Below are 21330 nucleotides of genomic sequence, written 5' to 3'. Positions count from 1 at the left end.
CATTTTATATTCCAGATACACATTGAATGGACGCGATAACTGCCTCCTATGTGATCGTCCAGTTAATTTACTGGATTATTATATTGACCTACAACCTGACAGAGATTATGATATTTATTCAATGGCTGATGATATGAAAATTTGCAGCTATACTCCACGTGGCGGCGGTGGTAGCGGTGGCGGCAGTACTGCCGTTTCTGATCCAAGGAACAATAATATGCGTAATAACTGTTTTCTTAATTAAAATATAAATAATGCCCAATAATGCTTTGCAGAATGTTTCTTCCGTGCAATCGATTCGACACGATTTTTCAAATCTATCGTACGTGACTCACTGACGGTACGTTCAATTGGCGAATGCGAATTGGAGTGTATAAAGTCGTCGAAATTCACGTGTCGGGCTTTCGCCTTTCGATATGGTCAAAGGACACATGGTGGAATAATTGATAATTGCCAACTCAGTGATTGGCCAGTAAGGGATATGGATAAGGAGCGTCATCTGATTTTGGATACATCATTTGATGTTTTCGAAAGGGCTAGCTATGGACATGGATGTGAATTACAGCCCATCGTTGATGAGAAGCATAAAAAACGTAAGTATTGGAGGCAAGCTATAATTCTACTTTCTATAGATATGGATATAATTAACGCAATTAGATTAAGATGTATGTATACATGCATAAACTAGATTTATAGCGACAACCCCGGCTATCAATTCTAGCATATGTAACACACAACGTGTCGTACAAAATTGACATGGCGGAAACAACGTTTAAGTAGCCCTGGACGAAATAGATACTCATGAAACTAAAAGTTAACCAAGGCTTTAAGGACAATAACGTAACATCTTATCTTCGAAGTCGATGGTAAACAACCAAAAGGCAGGCCGAAACAACGGTGGCTTGATACGCTGGATGGGGATTTAAAAGCCTCGAGATTGCACCCAGATCAGGCATTCGATAGAGCTAAATGGCGAAACCGATCACGAGAGCCGACCCTGCTTGTGAACGGGGCAAAGGCTGAAGAAAAAGAAGAAGAACGTAACATCTTACCTAAATTACCGCTATACAAATCGCTCCCTTGTTTTTCACATGTTACTTTCTTCCACTTTAAAATACCTATTAGTTGTCTACTCCTCCAAATATCCTAAAGCCTAATTCCAATGTCATGCTCGAAAATACTACTTTATTTTGGCACGACTTGCGTCATATATTAATTAGACTATACTTGCTAAGTACTGTACTGTTGGGCGATTATAAGGCTCCAGGTGAGGGCTTGAAGCTGACAGTGGAGAGTTGTCCCGCCATAATCGCAAATGTCCTTACGGCATGCCTGAAAAAAATATATATTTTCCCACCAATAAAAAGAAATCTAAAAACTACCCAGGAAACCTACCACCATATCGCTTTATCTGCCTACTGGATGTTGATGTTGAGAGAAAAATTGGAAAGCATTATTTACAGCAGATTTCTCTTCAAAAATAGTGATTTCGCCTAGCCATGGGGATTTCTCCACTCTACGGTGGATTCAGTACGTGTGTTTATTGGCCTAGAAATTGACGCAGTGAATTCAGGCAACGGCAGCATTAAACATGCACCAATTATTAGAGAATGCGTAAAGCAGAGTCACAGGAGAAGAAACTATTACCTCAACCAGTTCTATCATAAAAGCCAGAACCAGTCCCTGCGCGCTTTTCCGCGCTATTTCCTAGATGCGATTGGAAACCGAGGACAGAAAATATATGCTCTTCTATGCATCCAGATTCCGAGCTGAGAGAAAGACGGAAGGAGAAATAAAAGAGAGACTGAAACTAGAAATAGAGGGCTGACTAAAGCTGAAACGAACACAAAAGGAGGGACTGAAATTAGCTTGAAATAGTAAGAAAAATATGGTACCAATTATTGAAAGAAGCAAGAGCGAGAAAACCCGAAGAGTATAAGTCATGTGAGCTTAATGACATACTGCAAAGTAATACTAAAATAATGGATGCAGCTTCATGATTTTGTTCACGCTATTCTCCTCACTTTACAACTAACTCCATGAAGTATTTATTGAAACTTTTCATTTGATATCCCAGAACATATGTATATTCAATGAAAAGTGGACTTAGGAAACTGACACGAGTTTTACTATCCACCATTCCTAAAGTGCCGCCAAATTATTTTTGCAAACTATGATACACTACATCTTATTCCTTCAACCTTCACTGACACCATTTATCTCACAAGAATGGCAGAGTACTTTTTTTCGAAATTTTGGCTCCCTTCCGACTTAAGATTCCCTCAATAGCATGGTTGAGTTATTTGAGATCTTCATGAAAAGGAAATCATTAGCTGTCCCACTACTCGCAAAGTGGAGAGCTTCCATTGCTTCTTGCTCTTCTCTCCGATAGGGGGAGGGAGGAAAAATTTTAGCGGAGATCAGCCTCAACCTGATGTAAGTAATCGAAGTGATGGGATGCTGATGCTCGGGATGGTTAAATTTCGAGATATTATATTATATAAACAGTTATAATGCTGTCACGCGGTGAATAACATCGAACTCGATGCTATCATCGGCAGAAGAAACGCTACTAAGATATACAAATTGTTTAATGCCTTTGAAATTCCATCTATTAATGCAGATGGGAAAAACATGAAGAGCTGTGCAACCCTCCTTACATTTTTTTTTTTCAAATCAAAAGGCATTAGGCCAAAGTCCATGATTTGTCAAGAAAACAAAGCAACCTTCAAGATACAAATACGAATTTTTCACCATATATTTGTTAATATCTTGGGCGTCCGTAATAATTTTTCCAGCCCGATAGCATAGTTCATCATTGAAATACAGAACAGTTTATGCACCCATCTTCAAAAAAAGGAGGTTTTCTGCTGCCACGCTATAGGGGCTGTGATCATTTTAAAAAAAAGTAAACGGCATTTTAACGTGCAGACTTAACTACAGTCCGCAAACTAGGATTATTAGAAAATATTAAAAACAACACAACCCTCCGCGACACCTATAAGAGGGAAATGGATGCCGCAATAACCGCAGTCAATAGAGGACCTGGAGATGAAGCATCAACTAATGATCTTCACAACCACCTGAAGAACGTTATCATGGATACGGCCACAAATATACTTGGCCCCAGCCGCAAAAGGAGTCGGAACGGCTGGTTTGACGATGAATGTAAGCTAGCAACGGAACGGAAGAATGCCGCATACCGAGTAATGTTGCATTCTCAAAGAACGCGGGCACGCGCAGAGACTTATCACGAACTCCGTCGAGCGGAGAAGCGACTTCACAGACGGAAAAAGGAAGCCTGGGAGAACCAACAAGTCTGTGAACTAGAAAAGTACAGGGAGCAACCGCACCAGGCGCGGAAGTTTTACAAACAAGTCAGCAGGATGAAGCCTTATACACCTCGATGCTCATCCTGCCGAGATAAAGAGGGAAATCTGATTTCCGACAGAATGGGCATATTAGAGCGATGGGTTGAGTACTTTGATGAGCTACTGAACAACCAGAACATCGGCGAGTTGGAGGTCCCGCCAACTGAAGACGACGGACAAATACTGCCACCACCAAGTTTAGGAGAAACAGTCCGTGCAATTCATCGGCTAAAAAATCATAAGTCGCCAGGAGCCGATGGAATTACAGCCGAATTGGTTAAATATGGAGGCGACCAGTTACACCAAGTGGTTCATCAACTTGTGCTCAAGGTATGGGACAGCGAATCAATGCCTGACGATTGGCAGCGAGGCATAATCTGTCTCATACATAAAAAGGGAGATATCACACAGTGCAGCAATTATAGAGGTATCACGTTGCTGAGTACCATCTATAAGATATTCTCTACTATCTTGCTAGGCCGGATAGCCCCATACGCCCAGAACATCATTGGCCCATACCAAAGAGGCTTCACTCCAGGCAAATCAGCAACAGATCAGATTTTCTCTCTGCGGCAGGCGATGGAAAAACTGTTGGAATATGGACAACAGTTGCACCATCTGTTCATCGACTTTAAAGCCGCCTATGATAGCATAGCCAGGGTAAAACTGTACACGGCCATGAGAGAATTCGGTATCCCGACGAAATTAATAAGACTGACTAGGCTGACCCTGACCAATGTGCGAGGCCAGATAAAAGCAGCAGGATCACTCTCAAGACCATTCGACATCAACAACGGTCTACGACAAGGGGATGCGCTATCATGCGTCCTCTTTAACCTGGCCCTCGAGAAGGTGATCCGTGATGCTGAGGTGAATGCAAGAGGTACGATCCTCTTCAAGTCCACCCAACTACTGGCCTATGCTGACGATATCGACATCATGGGAAGAACCACCCGAGACGTTCAAACTGCCTTCATCCAGATCGAGCAGGCGGCGCGAGATCTTGGGCTGCACATCAATGAAGGCAAGACAAAATACATGGTGGCAACGTCAGCACCGAAGACGAATCAACCAACAACATCAAACCGCACTGGTCAAACACAAGCACGAACAAGAATAAGGATAGGGGAATACAACTTTGAGACCGTTGACAATTTCTCCTATCTAGGGTCGAAAATCACAACCGATAACAACTACGATGAGGAAATCCGCGCACGGTTGTTGTCAGCCAACAGAGCCTACTTCAGCTTACAAAGACTGTTCCGCTCGAAACGTCTCACCATAGGGTCAAAGCTCTTACTGTACAAGACTATGATCTTGCCAGTCCTCATGTATTCCTCGGAAACTTGGGTTCTTAGCAAGAAAAATTGCGAACTCTTGGCCGCGTTCGAGAGAAGAATCCACCGAAGAATTTTTGGCCCCCTACATGAGGATGGACGATTCCGTAGCCTACACAATGACGAAATCTATGAGCGATACCATGACCGTACGGTTGTGGATAAAATCCGGCTCAATAGGTTACGGTGGGCGGGTCACTTAATCCGTATGGATGAAGATGATCCCACCCGGAAAGTCTATAAGGGCAATATCTATGGTAGGAAAAGAAGACGAGGCAGACCCTGCCTAAGATGGAGCGATGGCGTGGGCCAGGACGCCAGACAGCTTTTAGGGATATCGAATTGGTGGACCTCGGCGCAAAACCGGGATGTCTGGAGTTCCTTATTAAGGCAGGCCTAGACCGGATACCGGTTGTTGCGCCGTTGATGATGATGATTAAAAACAACATTTTTGGTGCGTTGTTAAACTTTTTTTTTTTGTGATTTAGCACTATTGTGGCGGAGCAGGGTGAACAACATTCGAACTTTATTTCGAATATTGTTAATTCGATTGACAGCGTTATTCAAATCTGGCTGGCGGCAGTGGGATTTGTATCGTGATTTGACGTCGGATACTAGTCGACTCAGCTGTGAATGAGTATCTGAGTCAAATGAGGGTAATAATCTCGGGCGAGCGTAATGCTGACCACATTGCTTCCTACAGTGTTCTGTAGTGTACCGTTACGGTCTTGAATGAAGTGCTCTAACACACTTCAAGGCCCTGATCCAATATGGATTGTTATGCCAACGATTATTATTATTATTATATCCGTTACTCAGTTCGATGTGGTGGAAATATTTAATTTTTAGGGGGGAGCAATTTGACGCTAAAAAAGATACATTGACCTACCATAACTTTGTTAATAATGGTGGGATTTCCACCAATAAATTTTCAAAATATAGTAATATACTATTATAAATTTATTTGAGCAGATATCTTCTTGCTAATTCCCGGACTCATTCAACGTTACTATCCAACTAAAGCTAAATAATCGGTTCCGATTTTCAAATTTAGCCAACTGTAAATAGTCCGCACTAAAGACCCTTTACATTTTCTCCATGTGAATTCCAGAGAAGTCCATTAAAGTCCGATTAAAATCGAAAAATCCCAGTCTGCTATTTATAAAGCTAATACGCTCGCTTTTATTGCGTTCCTATTGTTGTGGTAATTTACAGCAGCAATCATCAAACATATGATCCAGAGAGTACATTCTTCCGGACCTTAAAACGTTTCCACTTTTATTTACTCTCCCTAAATTTGCTAATGTACAACAATAAAATTCTAGCTCTAATTGGGACAGGAGAGCACAGCATGTGAAAAATTGATGACCATAGCCATAAGTCGCAAACGAAAAATTGATGCCCTAGTTCCTGTTGCAAGAAGAAGGTTGTTCGGTTATTATTTCCTCTTCGATGATCTGTCTTTCTTTGACGATTAGAAATGGAAATCCCGAAAGACAGTACTGTAGCAAGTTGCAGCAGTATTTCGGATTCTCGTCCACTAAAACCAAAAAGGCCTTCACTCTCTGCTCCTTACTTCCCCGAATACATTCCATTACCAACCAATTTTCGCAACGTCTCCTACATCTGAGCAAAATCATAGACAGCAAAACATGACATGCTCTCTGTGTTCAGCTATGCAACCACATTCAGGATAAAAACGGAGAATCATTCAACCTGAATCGGTACAGATACCTCTTGTAACCACCATTCCCTGTCAGGCATTGTGTATTATCGCGAAGCCCCCTCCACAAAAGGGACACCCAGTGGTTAGGCCATGAAACACCTTTGGGGGACTGGCACTATTTCAGTGGTTTTTGTCTTGCCACTCGCTGGCATTCTATATATTTTTCAGGTAAATTCATTCCTTCTATCGGTGATCAGAACTGCCTCCGTCTTTTATTCCGTTAGATGAAACTTGACGATCTCCAGCTACGCTTCTATAGCATTGTTGGTCTCATTAGGATACACTTCATTAATTTCAGGTTATTTGGCGATGACAACTATAGCCAAATTATCCACAAAATTGATTATCGTAGGCTTTGTCGGTACACGATGGATTCAAACCCCATTGCACATCATGATCCACGTGAGAGAACTGAGCACTGAAACTTCTGTTATGACGGTATCCTCTTTCTTCCCATATTATCCCAAAGAGTTTCGTTGAGGCGAGTTTCGCTTCGCATAGAAATGAGAAATTTTCAGTTTAACTAATGAGCTCTTTATCCATTCCTAGCTACCTGAAATGAATTGGGAAGGAATTCCAGGTTTAGGTATGAAGACTAATTGAACCTTCTGCCAAGAGGTAGGCACTTAACCTAGAGCAAGACATCCTCGAAAAATACCCTCCTTTAGCATCGCTGGCCACCCTTGCCAGGTGCTTTGAAGTGTTCAAATGATAGGATAGCAGCTCTCGCCTTTTCAATGATAACAACCTCTCTCGCAGTGTCCCAATTCCCCTTGCAACACCTTCGTGTTGAAGGGTTTGCAGAAACCACCAATTCTTTCCCTCCCACTTCTAATATCTGTTCTCCCGGGTGGTGTACTTCCAAGAGAGTCTGTGTAGACTCAACTCTGGAGTTCGTGAAAGTTCCATCCGGGCGCTTTCCCCTTCCAATTTCTCACAGCATACCCTTAAGAAGTGTCCCTTCGAAAGTTTTATGAGTCCAGTAACCAGTCTTCATTCTTATTGTTTTTACAAGCACGACTCAGAAGAATTCAATGCCACTTGATTCTGCATACACTACCAGATTTCCTAATTCATGCGTCGGCGGAGGACAAGAAGAATCATTGACCTGGTATTGTAAGTTGACCACAACTAGATTCTGGGAATAGAATTGTCTCAGAATGGTGGCCTCTAGAAATTTTAACATCAAGACGCAGGCTCTTGGTCTCCAAGATTTCTCACCGAAGATGATCCTAGTCCTTTTTACAGCTGTGCTAGTAGATAGAGCCTTTGACATGCTGCAGGCTAATTTGACTAACCTTTATGTTTATAGACATAATAATGGGAAAACCACCGCTAGCTAAAAAAAATCTTCTACGCACAGTGTAGATCTCACTGGGAGTAGCAGCTTCTTCTCACTCTCCGCCGAAAGTTCCCCTTTCTTGCATCCGATTTCTCTAGATATCGCCATACTTGGTGATGCAGCAACGCTCAGTTCCTCATTCCCAACAAACCATGCCTTCTTTCGTAGTGTCTTCTGCTATCGTCGGCTGGAAGACCTCCCAGATTCACGGTGTCCGGGCTGCATGGATCTGTCTCCATATACTGAAATAACACCAGTTGCGCCTACATCACTAGCTTCGTCTTGCTCCGCTAATAGAGGCGGAGGAGAAAATTCTGACAGGCAAGCCTGTAGTCCCCTCTCCTTTCTAGCTGGAGTCTCCTTCTGCCGAGTCGTCCTCTTCCGTTTTCTGGAAGAATTAGGCAACAGTGTCATCGACATGCTGGCCAGATACAGGTTTCCTATTCCTCTCATTAAGGGAGTTACTGTAATATTCTTTCTGGCTAATTTCGCGTAGTCACTAGGTTCATGTTTTCTTGTAATATGCCGCATAAGTCAAATCAACTATTGAGTCTGACCCTTTCCTACATGGATGCATTTCGAATGTTTTTCTGCATCATATCTAATAATAATAATCGATGGTGCAACAATCCAATTGGATCAGGGCGTTGAAGTGTGTTAAAGCACTTCATTCAAGACCGTAACGGTACACTACAGTACACTATGGGAGGCAATGTAGTCAGCATTGCCCTCCCCTGAGATTATTACCCTAATTTGACTCACTCATTCACAGCTGAGTCGACTGGTATCCGAGGTCAAATCACGATACAAATTCCACTACCACCAGTAGGATTTGAACCGCGACCTTCCCTACAACAGCCTTGTGGTCTAACCACTCAACTCTCCGGACACTATGCATTATATCCAACTCACCCAAAGGCACAAACAGAATGCAGCTCAATCATTAAAATCACCTGTTATGCTTTTGAAGTTACGAAATCTCGTGTTCACACATCTAACATTCAGCTATCGTCGAGTTACAATAGCTGTGAATGTCCTTAATTTCTTAGAAGACATAAGGTGACTATGGTCACTTTGATTTTCTCCTCATAGATTGTCTGTAAAAATGGGTGCTGTACTGCCTCTCAATGGTTGAGGTTGACCAACATGATTGAAGGCTGGCTTTGCACTCCTTGAATATGTGGCCTTCTCCTCCACATTTTTTCATCATTTTGATTTGTCCATCCATTTGTCACTTGCATGCGGTTTATTCGGAACGAAATATGGTGAGAATATCGAAATTGTCAACCCCATGCATGTCCTGAAGTTGTAGGTAACTGAAATTCCTATATTATTAAATTAATATTATTGTTTTTTATTTAAGTATAAATTTTAATATAAATAAATATAGAGGAGTTCTTCTTCTCCTCGCTTCTTTCTATCTCGAACTGACGCCTGTCACAACACCAAAAACAATTTTCGCTATCAAAAATAGTTTATTGTTTTTCGACGTCATGGCCACCGGAATCGCACTTGGGTGAGTCCGACATGCAAGTTGCTCGGTCCACCGCAAAGTTTAAGGAGGAAGGAGGGAGGTCCCCACATGCAAAACCGGGGTGCGTACTTCTTTTCTCTAAATATAACCATGTGGGATATCAAATGAAAGATCTCGATGAGTACTTTACAACACAGGTCTAAGTTTTGACATTGGTTGTAAAAGCGAGGGGATGGGAATTGTAAATAGGTCCACTCTTAAAAACTACTCAATACCAAAAATCTGGCAAAATTACTTTCATATTTCTAATGTGGTGATATAGCAAGAAAGTAATGAAAACCCATTCTCAACCAGAAGTTCATGAGGTTCACTTGTATATAACTGAAACGAGAAGCATAATCTTTTGAATTTATAGAAAAACAGGTCTCTATTCTGTTATTATATAAATATTATATCCACTGTATTTCTTTTCAGTGTGCTACTTAGGATATGGTTCGGCCGCTAAACTCCTTCCACCAGCAATAAAGAAAGCTATTTCAGTCCCTACAGAACTTGAATGCAAAAAGGAATGTGTCCGGTTGCGAGAGACCACCCCATTTAAATGTTACTCATTCAGTTTTGGGTAAGTATCATACCAAGTATAAAATAAAGAGGTCCAATTATTCAAAGATGTATACACGATGTTCCAAAAAATCACATATTTATTTATTTTTTAGATCACATGCTAGTACTTACAATTGTGAAATGTCCGACCTAGATCAAACCGAACTTAAAATAAACGTTCATTACCGACATACCAATAATCGCGATTATTGGTTATTCGCATGGAATCCTTTCGATTGGACTTGCCGTGATAAGGTCACTACAGTTGGTGGCAGCCGTGTGAATAACGATCGACGAATGGACATATTCCGAGAGCCCGGTAAACTTAACATTCACACTTTATGCACGTAGTAGATATTAGCGTGTAGTATGGCTGTTTCTTCGGATTTTACAAAAATAGTACCAAAACAAATAGTCTAAGCTCTAAACCTTTCGAGTAATGCCTGCAAATGTCGCTATCCAAAAACGGTTATGGAACTTTCAAACATTCTGTACAGTATTAACAGGGGAATATTATTATGATTACTTCGAATACGAGTAATTTATAGTTTAATATTTTTGTAAATATTATTTTTATAGTAGATGTTGTAGTTTTTCGAAAAAATGAAATATGCATTTATAAAAATTAAGCAAAAAAATGATATCTTTGCAAATATGATATAAAAATTATACATAAATGACACGAAAAAGGAGAAGTAACATGGCGCCATTACACCGTCTCGGGCAAACCTTGCCGCCTGGGAAGCTCTTGCGAAAAGAATTTGGTCACAGGATTCTATTCATGCGAAATCGAAAGCGGAGAAATCGGTTCCTGGGACTACTGCTGTAAGTCTGATCACCCCTGCGGATACTCTAAGGGGTTCGAATATCCATGGTAAGAGCTTGTAAAAAGCTTCTAACGAAAAAAAACTAACAAATCTTATTTTAACAAAAAAAAATATCACCAAACTATAGGTGCTTTGTCGGAGACGAACCTGACCAATGGCGTAAATGCAGCGATCGCTACTTCCCAGGCAACAATACCCACCAAGGAATAACATATGCTCCCGGAGACAAGAGGAAACCTGAACATTATCAACAACCTCCACGACCAGGTGGATTACATAGTTTAACGGAATTCACTGCTGCACGCTTGTGGCCTGTCACCTACCTCTATAGCGAAGGACCTCCCAATTCTACAGAGCTAAGCAATTTTGTCGACTGTAACAAAGAAAACTGTAAAAGGAGATAAATAGTGTGAGAATTAAGAATATTAACAGAAAAGTAAAATTGTTCTTATGCAATTTACAAAATAATAAACATAACTGTAGTAAGGAAATCGAGGAAATGTCGGCAGCTAAAGAAAAATGGTAAATTATGTATTTACATGCATTCATTAACCTTCAGTACACATTTTGTAAGGCATTGCATTTTGTATTCATCCTTTGTGTAATCATCCTTCCACCTATAACTGTTAAGGTAAAATGAGCGACGAGTTGCATAATACTATTCTTACTCTATTACTTCTCCATCTTCAAATAAATAAAAATTATTTTAAGAGCATTATGTTTTCACTTTGAATTATTCTAAATTTCGGACATTATTATTCTAATCTCCAATCACCTTTTGTCATGGATGTTTATTTCCGGAAAATACTTCGTTTGATAGTGTCTTTACCCCGATCAGAGAGAGTCGCTTGTAACACTTTTGTAGTGACGAGGTCAAGGACGCTTCCGCCTTGCGGTTATTATTAATTTTCAAAAATATTGTTATACGGACGAAGTTAAATAATAAATTCTCAATTATCGTTCGTAATTCTTCCTTTGGACACCTTGTCGTAGAGGGACAGCCTGTATTATTTCATTACTATACTAAGGGTGCCATTACTAAGGGAGTCATTACTACAATGGCTGTGTGTCAACACTTAGATATAAAAGCTATGGATTTTAACTGTCCAAGTGCAAAGGAGTTACAGACCTCAAATTTGGTGATTTTCATTTGAGCAATCAAGCCGCGGCCGAGGAAACAGATTCATGTTACCACATAGACAAATCTATGGAACACTTGCCCTCCACGTCAGTGGAGGAGCCCAAAAGGAAGGTACAGCAACGGAAGAAAGGAAAGCCGGTGATTTCAACACAACTAGTCTAATCCCGCATCTCGTGAACCTTGGAAGGCTCCTAGTCGACCACAGTGGAAGGTACTGCGAAAAAATACAAAGATTCTTGGAAATGAGGGCTTGGACGCTGTTGCACTACCATATGTAGAAATATCAAGAGTTCGGACTGAGAGTTTTCTGCGGAAGGCGGGGACAAACTGGCGACCCCGGTGAGGCGCACGCTAAACTTGCAGCATGCCAAAGCAAGTTCCTTGCTACTCACAGCAAGGCTGCAAAACTTGAAGAGCTGTCTTATTTATCTTTCTTGAACAAGACCCATGGATCAGTATAACGAAAACCGTGGTATTGAACTAGTAAAGGGGGTTATTATCTTCTGCGATACTCAAGATCGACAACATGTTTCCTGATGACAAATATGTTAGAACCAACCATGCGGAGACAATTCTGTACCCACGGCCTAAGTACAATCATCTTACAATACCAAGTTAATGGTAAACGAAAAAGCGTGTGTCCTCCACCAGATCCTAAAGATGAAGCATCAACAAATGATCTTGACAATCACCTGAAGAACGTTATTATTAATACGGCCACAAACATACTTGGTCCTAGTCGCAAAAAAAATCGGAACGGCTGATTCGACAACGAATGTAACCTAGCAACGAACGGAAGAATGCTACATACCGACTAATGTTCCATTCTCAAAGGATGTGGGCACGCGCGGAGACCTATCATGAACTGCGTCGAGCGGAGAACCGACTTTACAGACGGAAAAAAGAAGCCTGGGAGAACCAACAAGTCTGTTAACTCGAAAAGTACAGGGAGCAACTGCACCAGGTGCGCAAGTTTTACGAAGTCAGCAGAATGGGCATATTGCAGCGATGGGTTGAGTATTTTGATGAGGTGCTCAACAATCAGACCGTCAGCGACTTGGCAATGAGGCATTATCTGTCCCATACATAAAAAGGGAGATATAACGTAGTGCAGCAATTATAGAAGTATCACGTTGCTGAATACCCTCTATAAGATATTCTCCTCTATCTTATTAGGCCGGATAGCCCCATACGCCCAGAACATCATTGGCCCATTCCAAAGAGGCTTCACTCCGGGCAAATCAGCAACAGATCAGATTTTTTCTGTGTGGCAAGCGATGGAAGAACTGTTGGAATATAGACATTAGTTGTACCATCTTTTTATCGATTTTAAGGCCGCCTATGATAGCATAGCCAGGGTAAAACTGTACACGGCCAAATTGATAAGACTGACTAAACTGACCCTGATCAATGTGCGTGACCAGATAAAAGCAGCAAGATCACTCTCGAGACCATTCGACAACAACAACAGTCTAACACAAGGGGATGCTCTATCATGCGTCCTCTTTAACCTGGCCCTGGAAAAAGTTACCCATAATGCTCAGGTAAATCCGAGAGGCACGATCCTCTTTAAGTCCATCCAACTACTGACCTATGCTGACGATATCGACATCATGGGAAGAACAACCCGAGAGGTACAAACTACCTTCATCCAGTTCGAGCAGGCGGATCGTGATCTCCTAGTATATTTTCCACTTAATAATTCAAACTATGGACCTCTCATTTGAATAAAACCCTTCGGAATATCTTTCCCCTTAAATAACTAATGAAATAAATACGAAATCATTTGGATTTTTCAAAAAATATATTTATTTATTTTCACATAAATCGTTTGAAAGTGTCTACTATGTAGATTTAAGGCTGTTACAACTCCGCCAATTTTTGTAAATATTACGTATTGTCTCCAAAATATATATTTTTTTTTCTTCGAAGTGCCACAGCCTCATTTGGTCACTTATTCAACAAAAAATATGTGTCCTTTGGAAATTCACATCAAAGAAATATTGCATTCACATCAATAGACATTTAGATGTTATGATTAAACTTACGGGCTATTCTTGGTTTCTGTATTAATTTTCGACCTTTTTTGGATCATCTGTATCAATGTAATTTCAATGGACTGAAATTTTTCCAGATATTTATTACTGAATTACTGAATTACATTGATTATTGTGAATTAAATTCGACCTCCATCATCAAATTGATTGCTAGATAGCTTTTCTTTTATGAAATACTGTATTCAAATCTGAAGCTTACAACTTAATCTAGAACAATTTGATCTCAATCTAGATTTTAGTTCAACTGCCACTGACTTATACTTTTATGGAATACAATTGACGCATATTCATAACAACCTTTAATTGTATTTTATTTTGATTGATTAATAAACCTTTAATTAGTTTTGAAAACATTGTTTCATTACAACTACGGCAACATTGATGATTGAGCAAATGTATTTGCAAATGCCTCAACATAGTGGGCAATGCTTTGTCTAATATCTCTTCAGAAAATCCTTACGAGTACATAAAACTATTATAGATCAGACTTGTCTTTGAATAATTTATCGTATCTCGGCAGTTCTGGATGTAATTTGGTTTCAGCTCCCAACTATTGAAAACTGAGATCATCGGCTACCAATTGATTGAACTAAGATACGTAATATGAGAATTGCTATGCAAAGTCAAAAGGCATGTTAAACTTAACTTAAGGTCTCTCAAAAGGCAAGATTAGATATAGCAACCTTCGTGTCGCCGACTAAAAGATCAAACGTCCAAAAGTAGAGAGCTAATGCCGACGACCGGATTGTCAGCTGGAACCCTTTCTACAACATAACAGTTTATATTGGAAAATACTTTTTAACATTGTTTATTTTTATTAGAGGCCTTTTGAACGTTTGAAAAAAAAAAATATATTTACATGTGAATGGAAAACGAGTATATTCCCTGGATATAAGTATACATCCGTCCAACCTAACCAACAGCTCTACTATGTCAACATTAATTGCACCACTTATGCTAAAGTAGCTCCAGAAATCTTCCGCCTGACACATGAAAAATTTTATGATTTTCTTACGAAAACTTCAGATGTGAAACTTTTGTGTATTCACATAACTAGACATGTGACTCCAATAATCTTTCGATACGTTTTATAGCCAATTTAAGATTAGCATTCCAATTTCCAACTGTAAACGGGCTTCTGATCTACTATAGTTTTATTATTGATAGGGCTTTCAGTAAGTTTCTCTATTTTATCTATTATTGAATTTCCAAAATAAAGAAAAATATGATGTATAAAACTGTTTGAGAAAATACCGAGTTAGCTAGTATTATGAAACCTTAATTTGGATTGAAATCATCATCAGAATCTGTTTAGATTTCAGACCGGAATAATATTTTCTACGGTCAGATCTGTTACATTCCCATCACTCTCTTCATTTCTAAATAATGGTAAAAGTGAGTCGTTTCGTTTTAATAGATATCTTGTATTTGATACCCCCAAATAAGTATATTCTCAGGAAAAATTGTGCATCGATATTACCCATTTTAGGAGAATTCTCCTCTAAACGAAGATTAAATAAATACTCGCATAATTCAATTTCCCAGCTTCCACACCACTATGAAATAAATTGTATATGGCAGGCGGATGGCCTGACAGACAAGCATTTACTGGCGGTTTCGCCCAGAAATATTTCATCGAATCCCTTATTTCTAGAAGTTCTAATGAACATGGGTTTGTATGGTTGGTCAAAAGACTATTTGTGAGTTGAGAGCAGACCTATGAGTATCGTAACAAAATGGAACCGCTGCAATAAAAAGTCAGGCTGAGAGTTATGGCAATGAGAGAATGGTCCTCAAATTAAACAGAAATTAAATCAAATTATTTCGTCATCCAATACAAATAAAACAATTAACACGGTTGCGAAATAACACTGAATCTCCATTTACTAAGTTTATTTCTAATAAAAGAAATCCGTCAATTTGTCAGAAATATTCTTGAACTATTTGACAAAACAGAAATCATGAAAAAGTGAGTTTATTCATAAATTGTTGTCCTTTTGGAGAGTAACTTAACCTTTAAAGCAAAAGATCATGCCTCAAAGGGATTGGTAAACCCAGAAGAGCAAATCCATTGGAAAATACCATTAAATGAAGCAACGGACGAATGCTACGGCCACACTTAAAGCGTTATTTAAGGTAGAATACAGTGTAACGATTTGAAAAAAATCCTTTTTTTTTACATATTTGAAAGTATAACATATTGGAAATGTATTGTGAAAATCTCAGATTGATATTTGAAATATTTACAAAATTATAGCACGAGGAATGGAGCTCACCGCAGTAGGTATCCAATTCAATCGTTCCTTCTATATAATATCCTCGATTTTATATTGTTGTAGTCAGCTAGGTCTAGGTATTTTTAAAAATATAAAAAAAAAAGTAAAAAATCAAAAAAGCATTTCGGAACATCTCATCAGTAAGTTTTATTACGAAAAATTTATTGTCAAAACTTCAAACGCACCTTACTTAGAACCACATTTTCAAAGTTTCGGAGATCATATCGATATGTGGAGCGCCAAAAAAAATTCATTTCCTTATAATAATATACTTTTTTTCAACAAAAAATACAACGGCTTTGAAAAAAATATTTATGATACAAACTATCCATTTTATTATTTTAAAAAATATTTCCATATTTGAGGTTTCACATATTGCGACAAGCCTACAGAATAGAAAGAAATTCTTTTTTTTAAGTCGAACTACCACAGAAGGCTGTATGCTTCCCGGAGTTACACCATCTTTTTATCAAGGAGTCTACTTTGTCATAAAGCACATACATTGATTAATGCAAAATTAAGTAAAAAAAAAAATGTTCATAAAATTATATCAAATTTCAGAACGATTGTGTATTATTTTCATGTTCAAAAAAATAATGAAATAACGTTGAAATTTCGGGCATCACACTGGACTACTACCTTAGCGCATAAGACGATGTGCTATTTCAATTTCAAAATTTTCCATCTCAAATTCATTTTTTTCGTTTCCAATTTAGCATTTTTTTCAAAATTTTACTATACCAATTTTTTTCCACTGAACAACGATGAATATGGGGTCCTTTGAAAAAAAACTGAGCAACTCATCAATTTTCTATTATTATTTGTTTTAATGGACCTATCATGGTCGATCTGGGAAAAAATACAATCTCCTCAATATGTTATTTTTTCTATGATCTGTAGATATAAAATTCGGAAAAAAAATAATTCCGCCGTTTCCTGTAGAACATTAATACCACTGAAAACCGAGATGATTTTCCAGGTATTAAGAGATTTAAATTGTAGCGTTGTTATTACTTTCAAACACTTACCCGTCCTAGAAGACACAATTGATTGGACCATTATATTCTCAGACGGGTTCGTTATATAATAATGATAGAACATTTTTGGGAAGCTCCATGATTACCCAGTGGTAAAAAGTAAGTATAAAATTTTATAGTAAAATATTGATCAAATTCTGAATTTGAAATGGAAAATTTTGAAATTGATTTGGAGACGTCTGAAGTTCAGACTTGCAAAGCCTATACTAAACTCTCACGTCACCCTAAGCTACGTCTTTTTTATATTAAGTGACGTTTCATTTTGTGCAGTGAGAACGCGGTCACAGGCCTTGACTCATCTTTTGGATGTCCAATTGTATCTTGAGCTCATCAACTCGAAAGCCGTGCTCTGTATTGACAGCTATCTTAGCTGAAATTTCATAGTTGAGCTACTACGCATCGGTACATTGCATCACAAATGACTAACAATTTGACGCATTTGAAAAGTAAAAAACTATTTATATGGTGGTCATTCATTCCCCAATAGACAACAACCTATACGTACGCCTCATCGTTCATTGTCTGCTGAAACACGGTTCAGCTCGCTCCAAGACTTGGATAGTGGATCATTGCATGGCGTAGACAGCAATGGAGTTTTTGCCATTCCATAATGTGTAACCTAACCACTACCATTTTGGCTCTCTGATCAACGGAGTAATTTTAAATTTCATCAATCCAACAGGCCTGATTAGCTAGAATAAACATAGCATGTAAGTAGTTAATAGATGGATTGTTTCTTTTTTGCAAATTAAACAATTCTATCTCAATCATTGTGAATAAATTGATAAACCATGCTGTTTGGTTTAATACACTCTGGAGGATATATTTTTCAACGCTTTTTCCTTCCTGTTGGAACTTCAGAGGCACAAGGCGCATTAAAAGTATTATATAATTTTATTATTATTATACCATTGAAATTGCAGATGTGACGACCAAAATGATTGAACGTCCGCATCTCGATCTCGTGTGCAGAATAGAAATCTTAGTTTCGTCATCGATCTTTGTGTTCTTTATTGTTCTTGTAATAGCAATGAAGTTGAAGAACAGTTCCCAGTGAAATATGGAACGCAAACTTAAGTAAGAAAGTAAACTGCAGAGAAGATAGCAATAGACGCGAATACTATACCGTCAAAATGTAAAAATTCTGGTTTTTTGGGAGGTGACGACTGTGTGAATAGAAGCGATAATGGTTCTTAATGGACTCACGCGTGATTTAGTAGCGTTAAAGTGCTGAAAAGGGCAACCATGAAAATCTATCATCAAACAGTCCAAAATCTTGCTTTTAAATCAAATAAACATTAAAAATCAAGTGATTTAACATTTACGAATTGTTGCGAAAACAGGCAGGTGCAAATAAATGAAGATGATGTGCGGTATGATTAGCTAACATCAACCGTTTTTGATTGTGCATGCATTATCTATCCAGTTGTCGTCTTTAAGAGATTTAAATGTTTCTGATATCATTTGAAACAATTTTTCAAAGAAATGCTGATGATTTTATTATTTATGTTCGCGCAGTACAAACTTGTACGGCTGCAGGTGATTTTTGATGGTTAAACTGCACTCGGCTGGTGTCACCTTGTGACTTTTTAAATGTTTTTTTATTAATACAAAATATAAACAATTGATTATATGAAGAAAACATTTTAAAGTGATGCAAAAAGTTGATTATCCGAACATGGTCGTAAAGCCGAAAAATACATATTTGTTGTGTACTCTACAACTCTAGAGTAATTTTTGCGGTTTGTGAGGTTAGGGATTGAACGATCATATGCAGAGACACAGAGATATTAAAAAGGATGAAAAGAAATAATAATTGTCATTTGGAAGGATGCAAGATATGATGCAAGTCAAACGAACCATTAGTGCCTCCAATTTTCATCTATATATATATAAATAATATTGCTATATTTCCCCATGTAAGGGATAAGGCATCAACCAATGTGGCAATGTACTCCGACTCCCTTTAGGAATCACTATTCTACGTAGGCCATCCTGGGATAGTAAGTTCCATTGCATAGCATAATCCATAATGAAGGTGTCGTCTTCCCTTAATATAAACCCTATCCACTACTACATCCGCTTCCTGATCAACACGCCCACATGTATCTGGCTCATACGCCCATCAAGTTCTTGGTTAGTTAGGCTAGGCCAGTATAAAAGCGACGGTCACTTTCCATGTATTACTGTCAGCTCAGCCTCAGCTTGATGTTAGTGTTGCGATAGTTGCATTTCCAAATTTTGGACAAAACAGTGAAAGCGAATTTGGCACTGTTAATGCGTCGGGTGACGTCAAGTTCGGTGTCCTCATTGGCAGAAACAACGCTTCCTAGATATGTTTATCTTCAGTCTAACTCTGCCTTCCTCCTTTTCTAAAGCTAAAACCATTTGTCCAAGGTCCATGCCTCGAAAAAAGAGCAACCAGATGTCATCAGCCTAACCGAAGTGTTTGAGGAAAAATAACATGATCCATTAAATCCATCGACGTTGTCTTGCCAAGGCAACAAAAGAATGTAACCGATAATTAACGAAAAAGTATCGGTAAAAAGATGAAACCTTAACAACAATGTGTGTTAATGTGGTTAGTACAGTAGAATCCAGAATGACAATCAGCCTGATTTCTATCAATCAGGCTTTCAAGGCATTCCTTTATACGTTCTAGGATGGCTTTAGCTAATATCTTCCCCTCAGCAGCAAAGACAAACCCCTTCAAGCGGATGCCCTTTCTCTGAATTTTAACGATTATCCCCTTCTTCCCAGCCCAGTATTTGCAGATGATTGGAAGTAACAACTCCACAGAAACTGCAGGAGCTACACAGAAGAGTTCCATATGAAGCCTGACAAGATCGGGGGCTTTACTCCATTTGAGTGCGATGATGGCTGTAATGATTTCACTTCTGTGTGGGGAAGTGGCCCATATTCGCATGTTATGGCGGCTTGCCATATTATCCACAAGAAACGCAGCTTCACCGAATGTTACATGATTCAGGATCCTGCGGAATGGTTTCATCCACCTTCTCAACTGCTTAGCATCGTGTATGAGGAACCTGCTCTTAACGTTCCTCGCAGGACCATCAAAAACCGGCATATTACCAGTTGCAAGCTCTTTCGTGATGCGGTATACGATGACGAAATCGTTGCTGCGGCAGATTCTGCTTTCATCTGATTGAGCTAAAACTCTAATCAAACGTCAAAAAAATTTGACGAATCTATAGTCAACATTGGTCGATTTTGTTGAATGTTAGCCTATCAAATCCGTTACCCTGGATTCGGATTCCAATTCGTCATGGATACTTGGGGTTGCCTTTGTTCCATCTTGCTACTATAAGTTTATCACTTGCACAACATTAAGTGTGAGTAGACAGCATTAAGTACTAAGGAATGAAGAAGATATACATATGACCAATTTTCGGTTAATTTTTCAAAAATTGATACTTTAAAAAAAAACAAAATGTTGAAAAATCATACGGTGCCCATCATTTGGTTTCGAGCCATATTATTTGAAAAAAATTCATTTCTAGTCCTATGTGCAAATGCTAATACGACCGCCTCCTGTCTTATGTGTAAAATTACGAAATTGCGGTTCATCAAGGAAGGTAAATGAAAAGAGAGCTCTTTGTTTTTAAAAAACCTACACTTCCAATATCAACTAACTTTCACCTTTTTGTAACAAATTCCGGAAAATGTATTTTCCTTTACGCACAAGTTGATATTTTCCATGAATAAACATAATGGACCAAGAATTATAAATGTACATTTTCGACCTTTAAAATTCCATGAAATATTTTCACAATAAATCCATGCAGGCTTAGAACTAGCATTAACCGTCGATATTTTCAGAAATGAATGTACAACCGATGATAAAGCTGACATAAAAAGTCATGATGTTGCTTGAAGAAACGGCTGGATGCTCATGCCTTCTATATACTAATAGAAAAAACATTTGGACGTGTACAGTATACAAAATTCGTATTCCTATATCTAAGGTTTTATTAAAAAAATGTTCAATACCGGAAAAGCTAAAAAGAATTACAGAAAAAATGTTCTTAATCCTTTGCATTGTCCTTTACAATCTGCCAATACGCAGAACCATAGGAGGCGATACTGCGGTAAATTTTGGATTTGAAGCGTTCAAAAGA

General features: G+C 38.7%; 1 protein-coding gene across 2 annotated transcripts in view; it reads left to right on the top strand.

Moving 5' to 3' along the window:
- The window catches only part of LOC119646246, a 115745-nt gene extending 104347 nt beyond the window's left edge, over positions 1-11398 (top strand). For both annotated transcript variants that reach the window (XM_038046641.1, XM_038046640.1), the window contains exons 8-13: positions 16-221; positions 276-593; positions 9725-9872; positions 9967-10172; positions 10544-10727; positions 10808-11398. In XM_038046641.1, the coding sequence (XP_037902569.1) occupies positions 16-221; positions 276-593; positions 9725-9872; positions 9967-10172; positions 10544-10727; positions 10808-11084 (1339 nt within the window). In that variant the 3' untranslated portion in view covers positions 11085-11398. The remainder of the gene's footprint in view (positions 1-15; positions 222-275; positions 594-9724; positions 9873-9966; positions 10173-10543; positions 10728-10807) is intronic.
- Positions 11399-21330: the final 9932 nt, after the last annotated feature.

The sequence above is a fragment of the Hermetia illucens genome, chromosome 1 (genome assembly GCF_905115235.1).
Source record: "Hermetia illucens chromosome 1, iHerIll2.2.curated.20191125, whole genome shotgun sequence".
In the NCBI taxonomy this organism is placed as follows: domain Eukaryota; kingdom Metazoa; phylum Arthropoda; class Insecta; order Diptera; family Stratiomyidae; genus Hermetia; species Hermetia illucens.
This window is presented reverse-complemented; position numbering and strand designations above follow the sequence as displayed.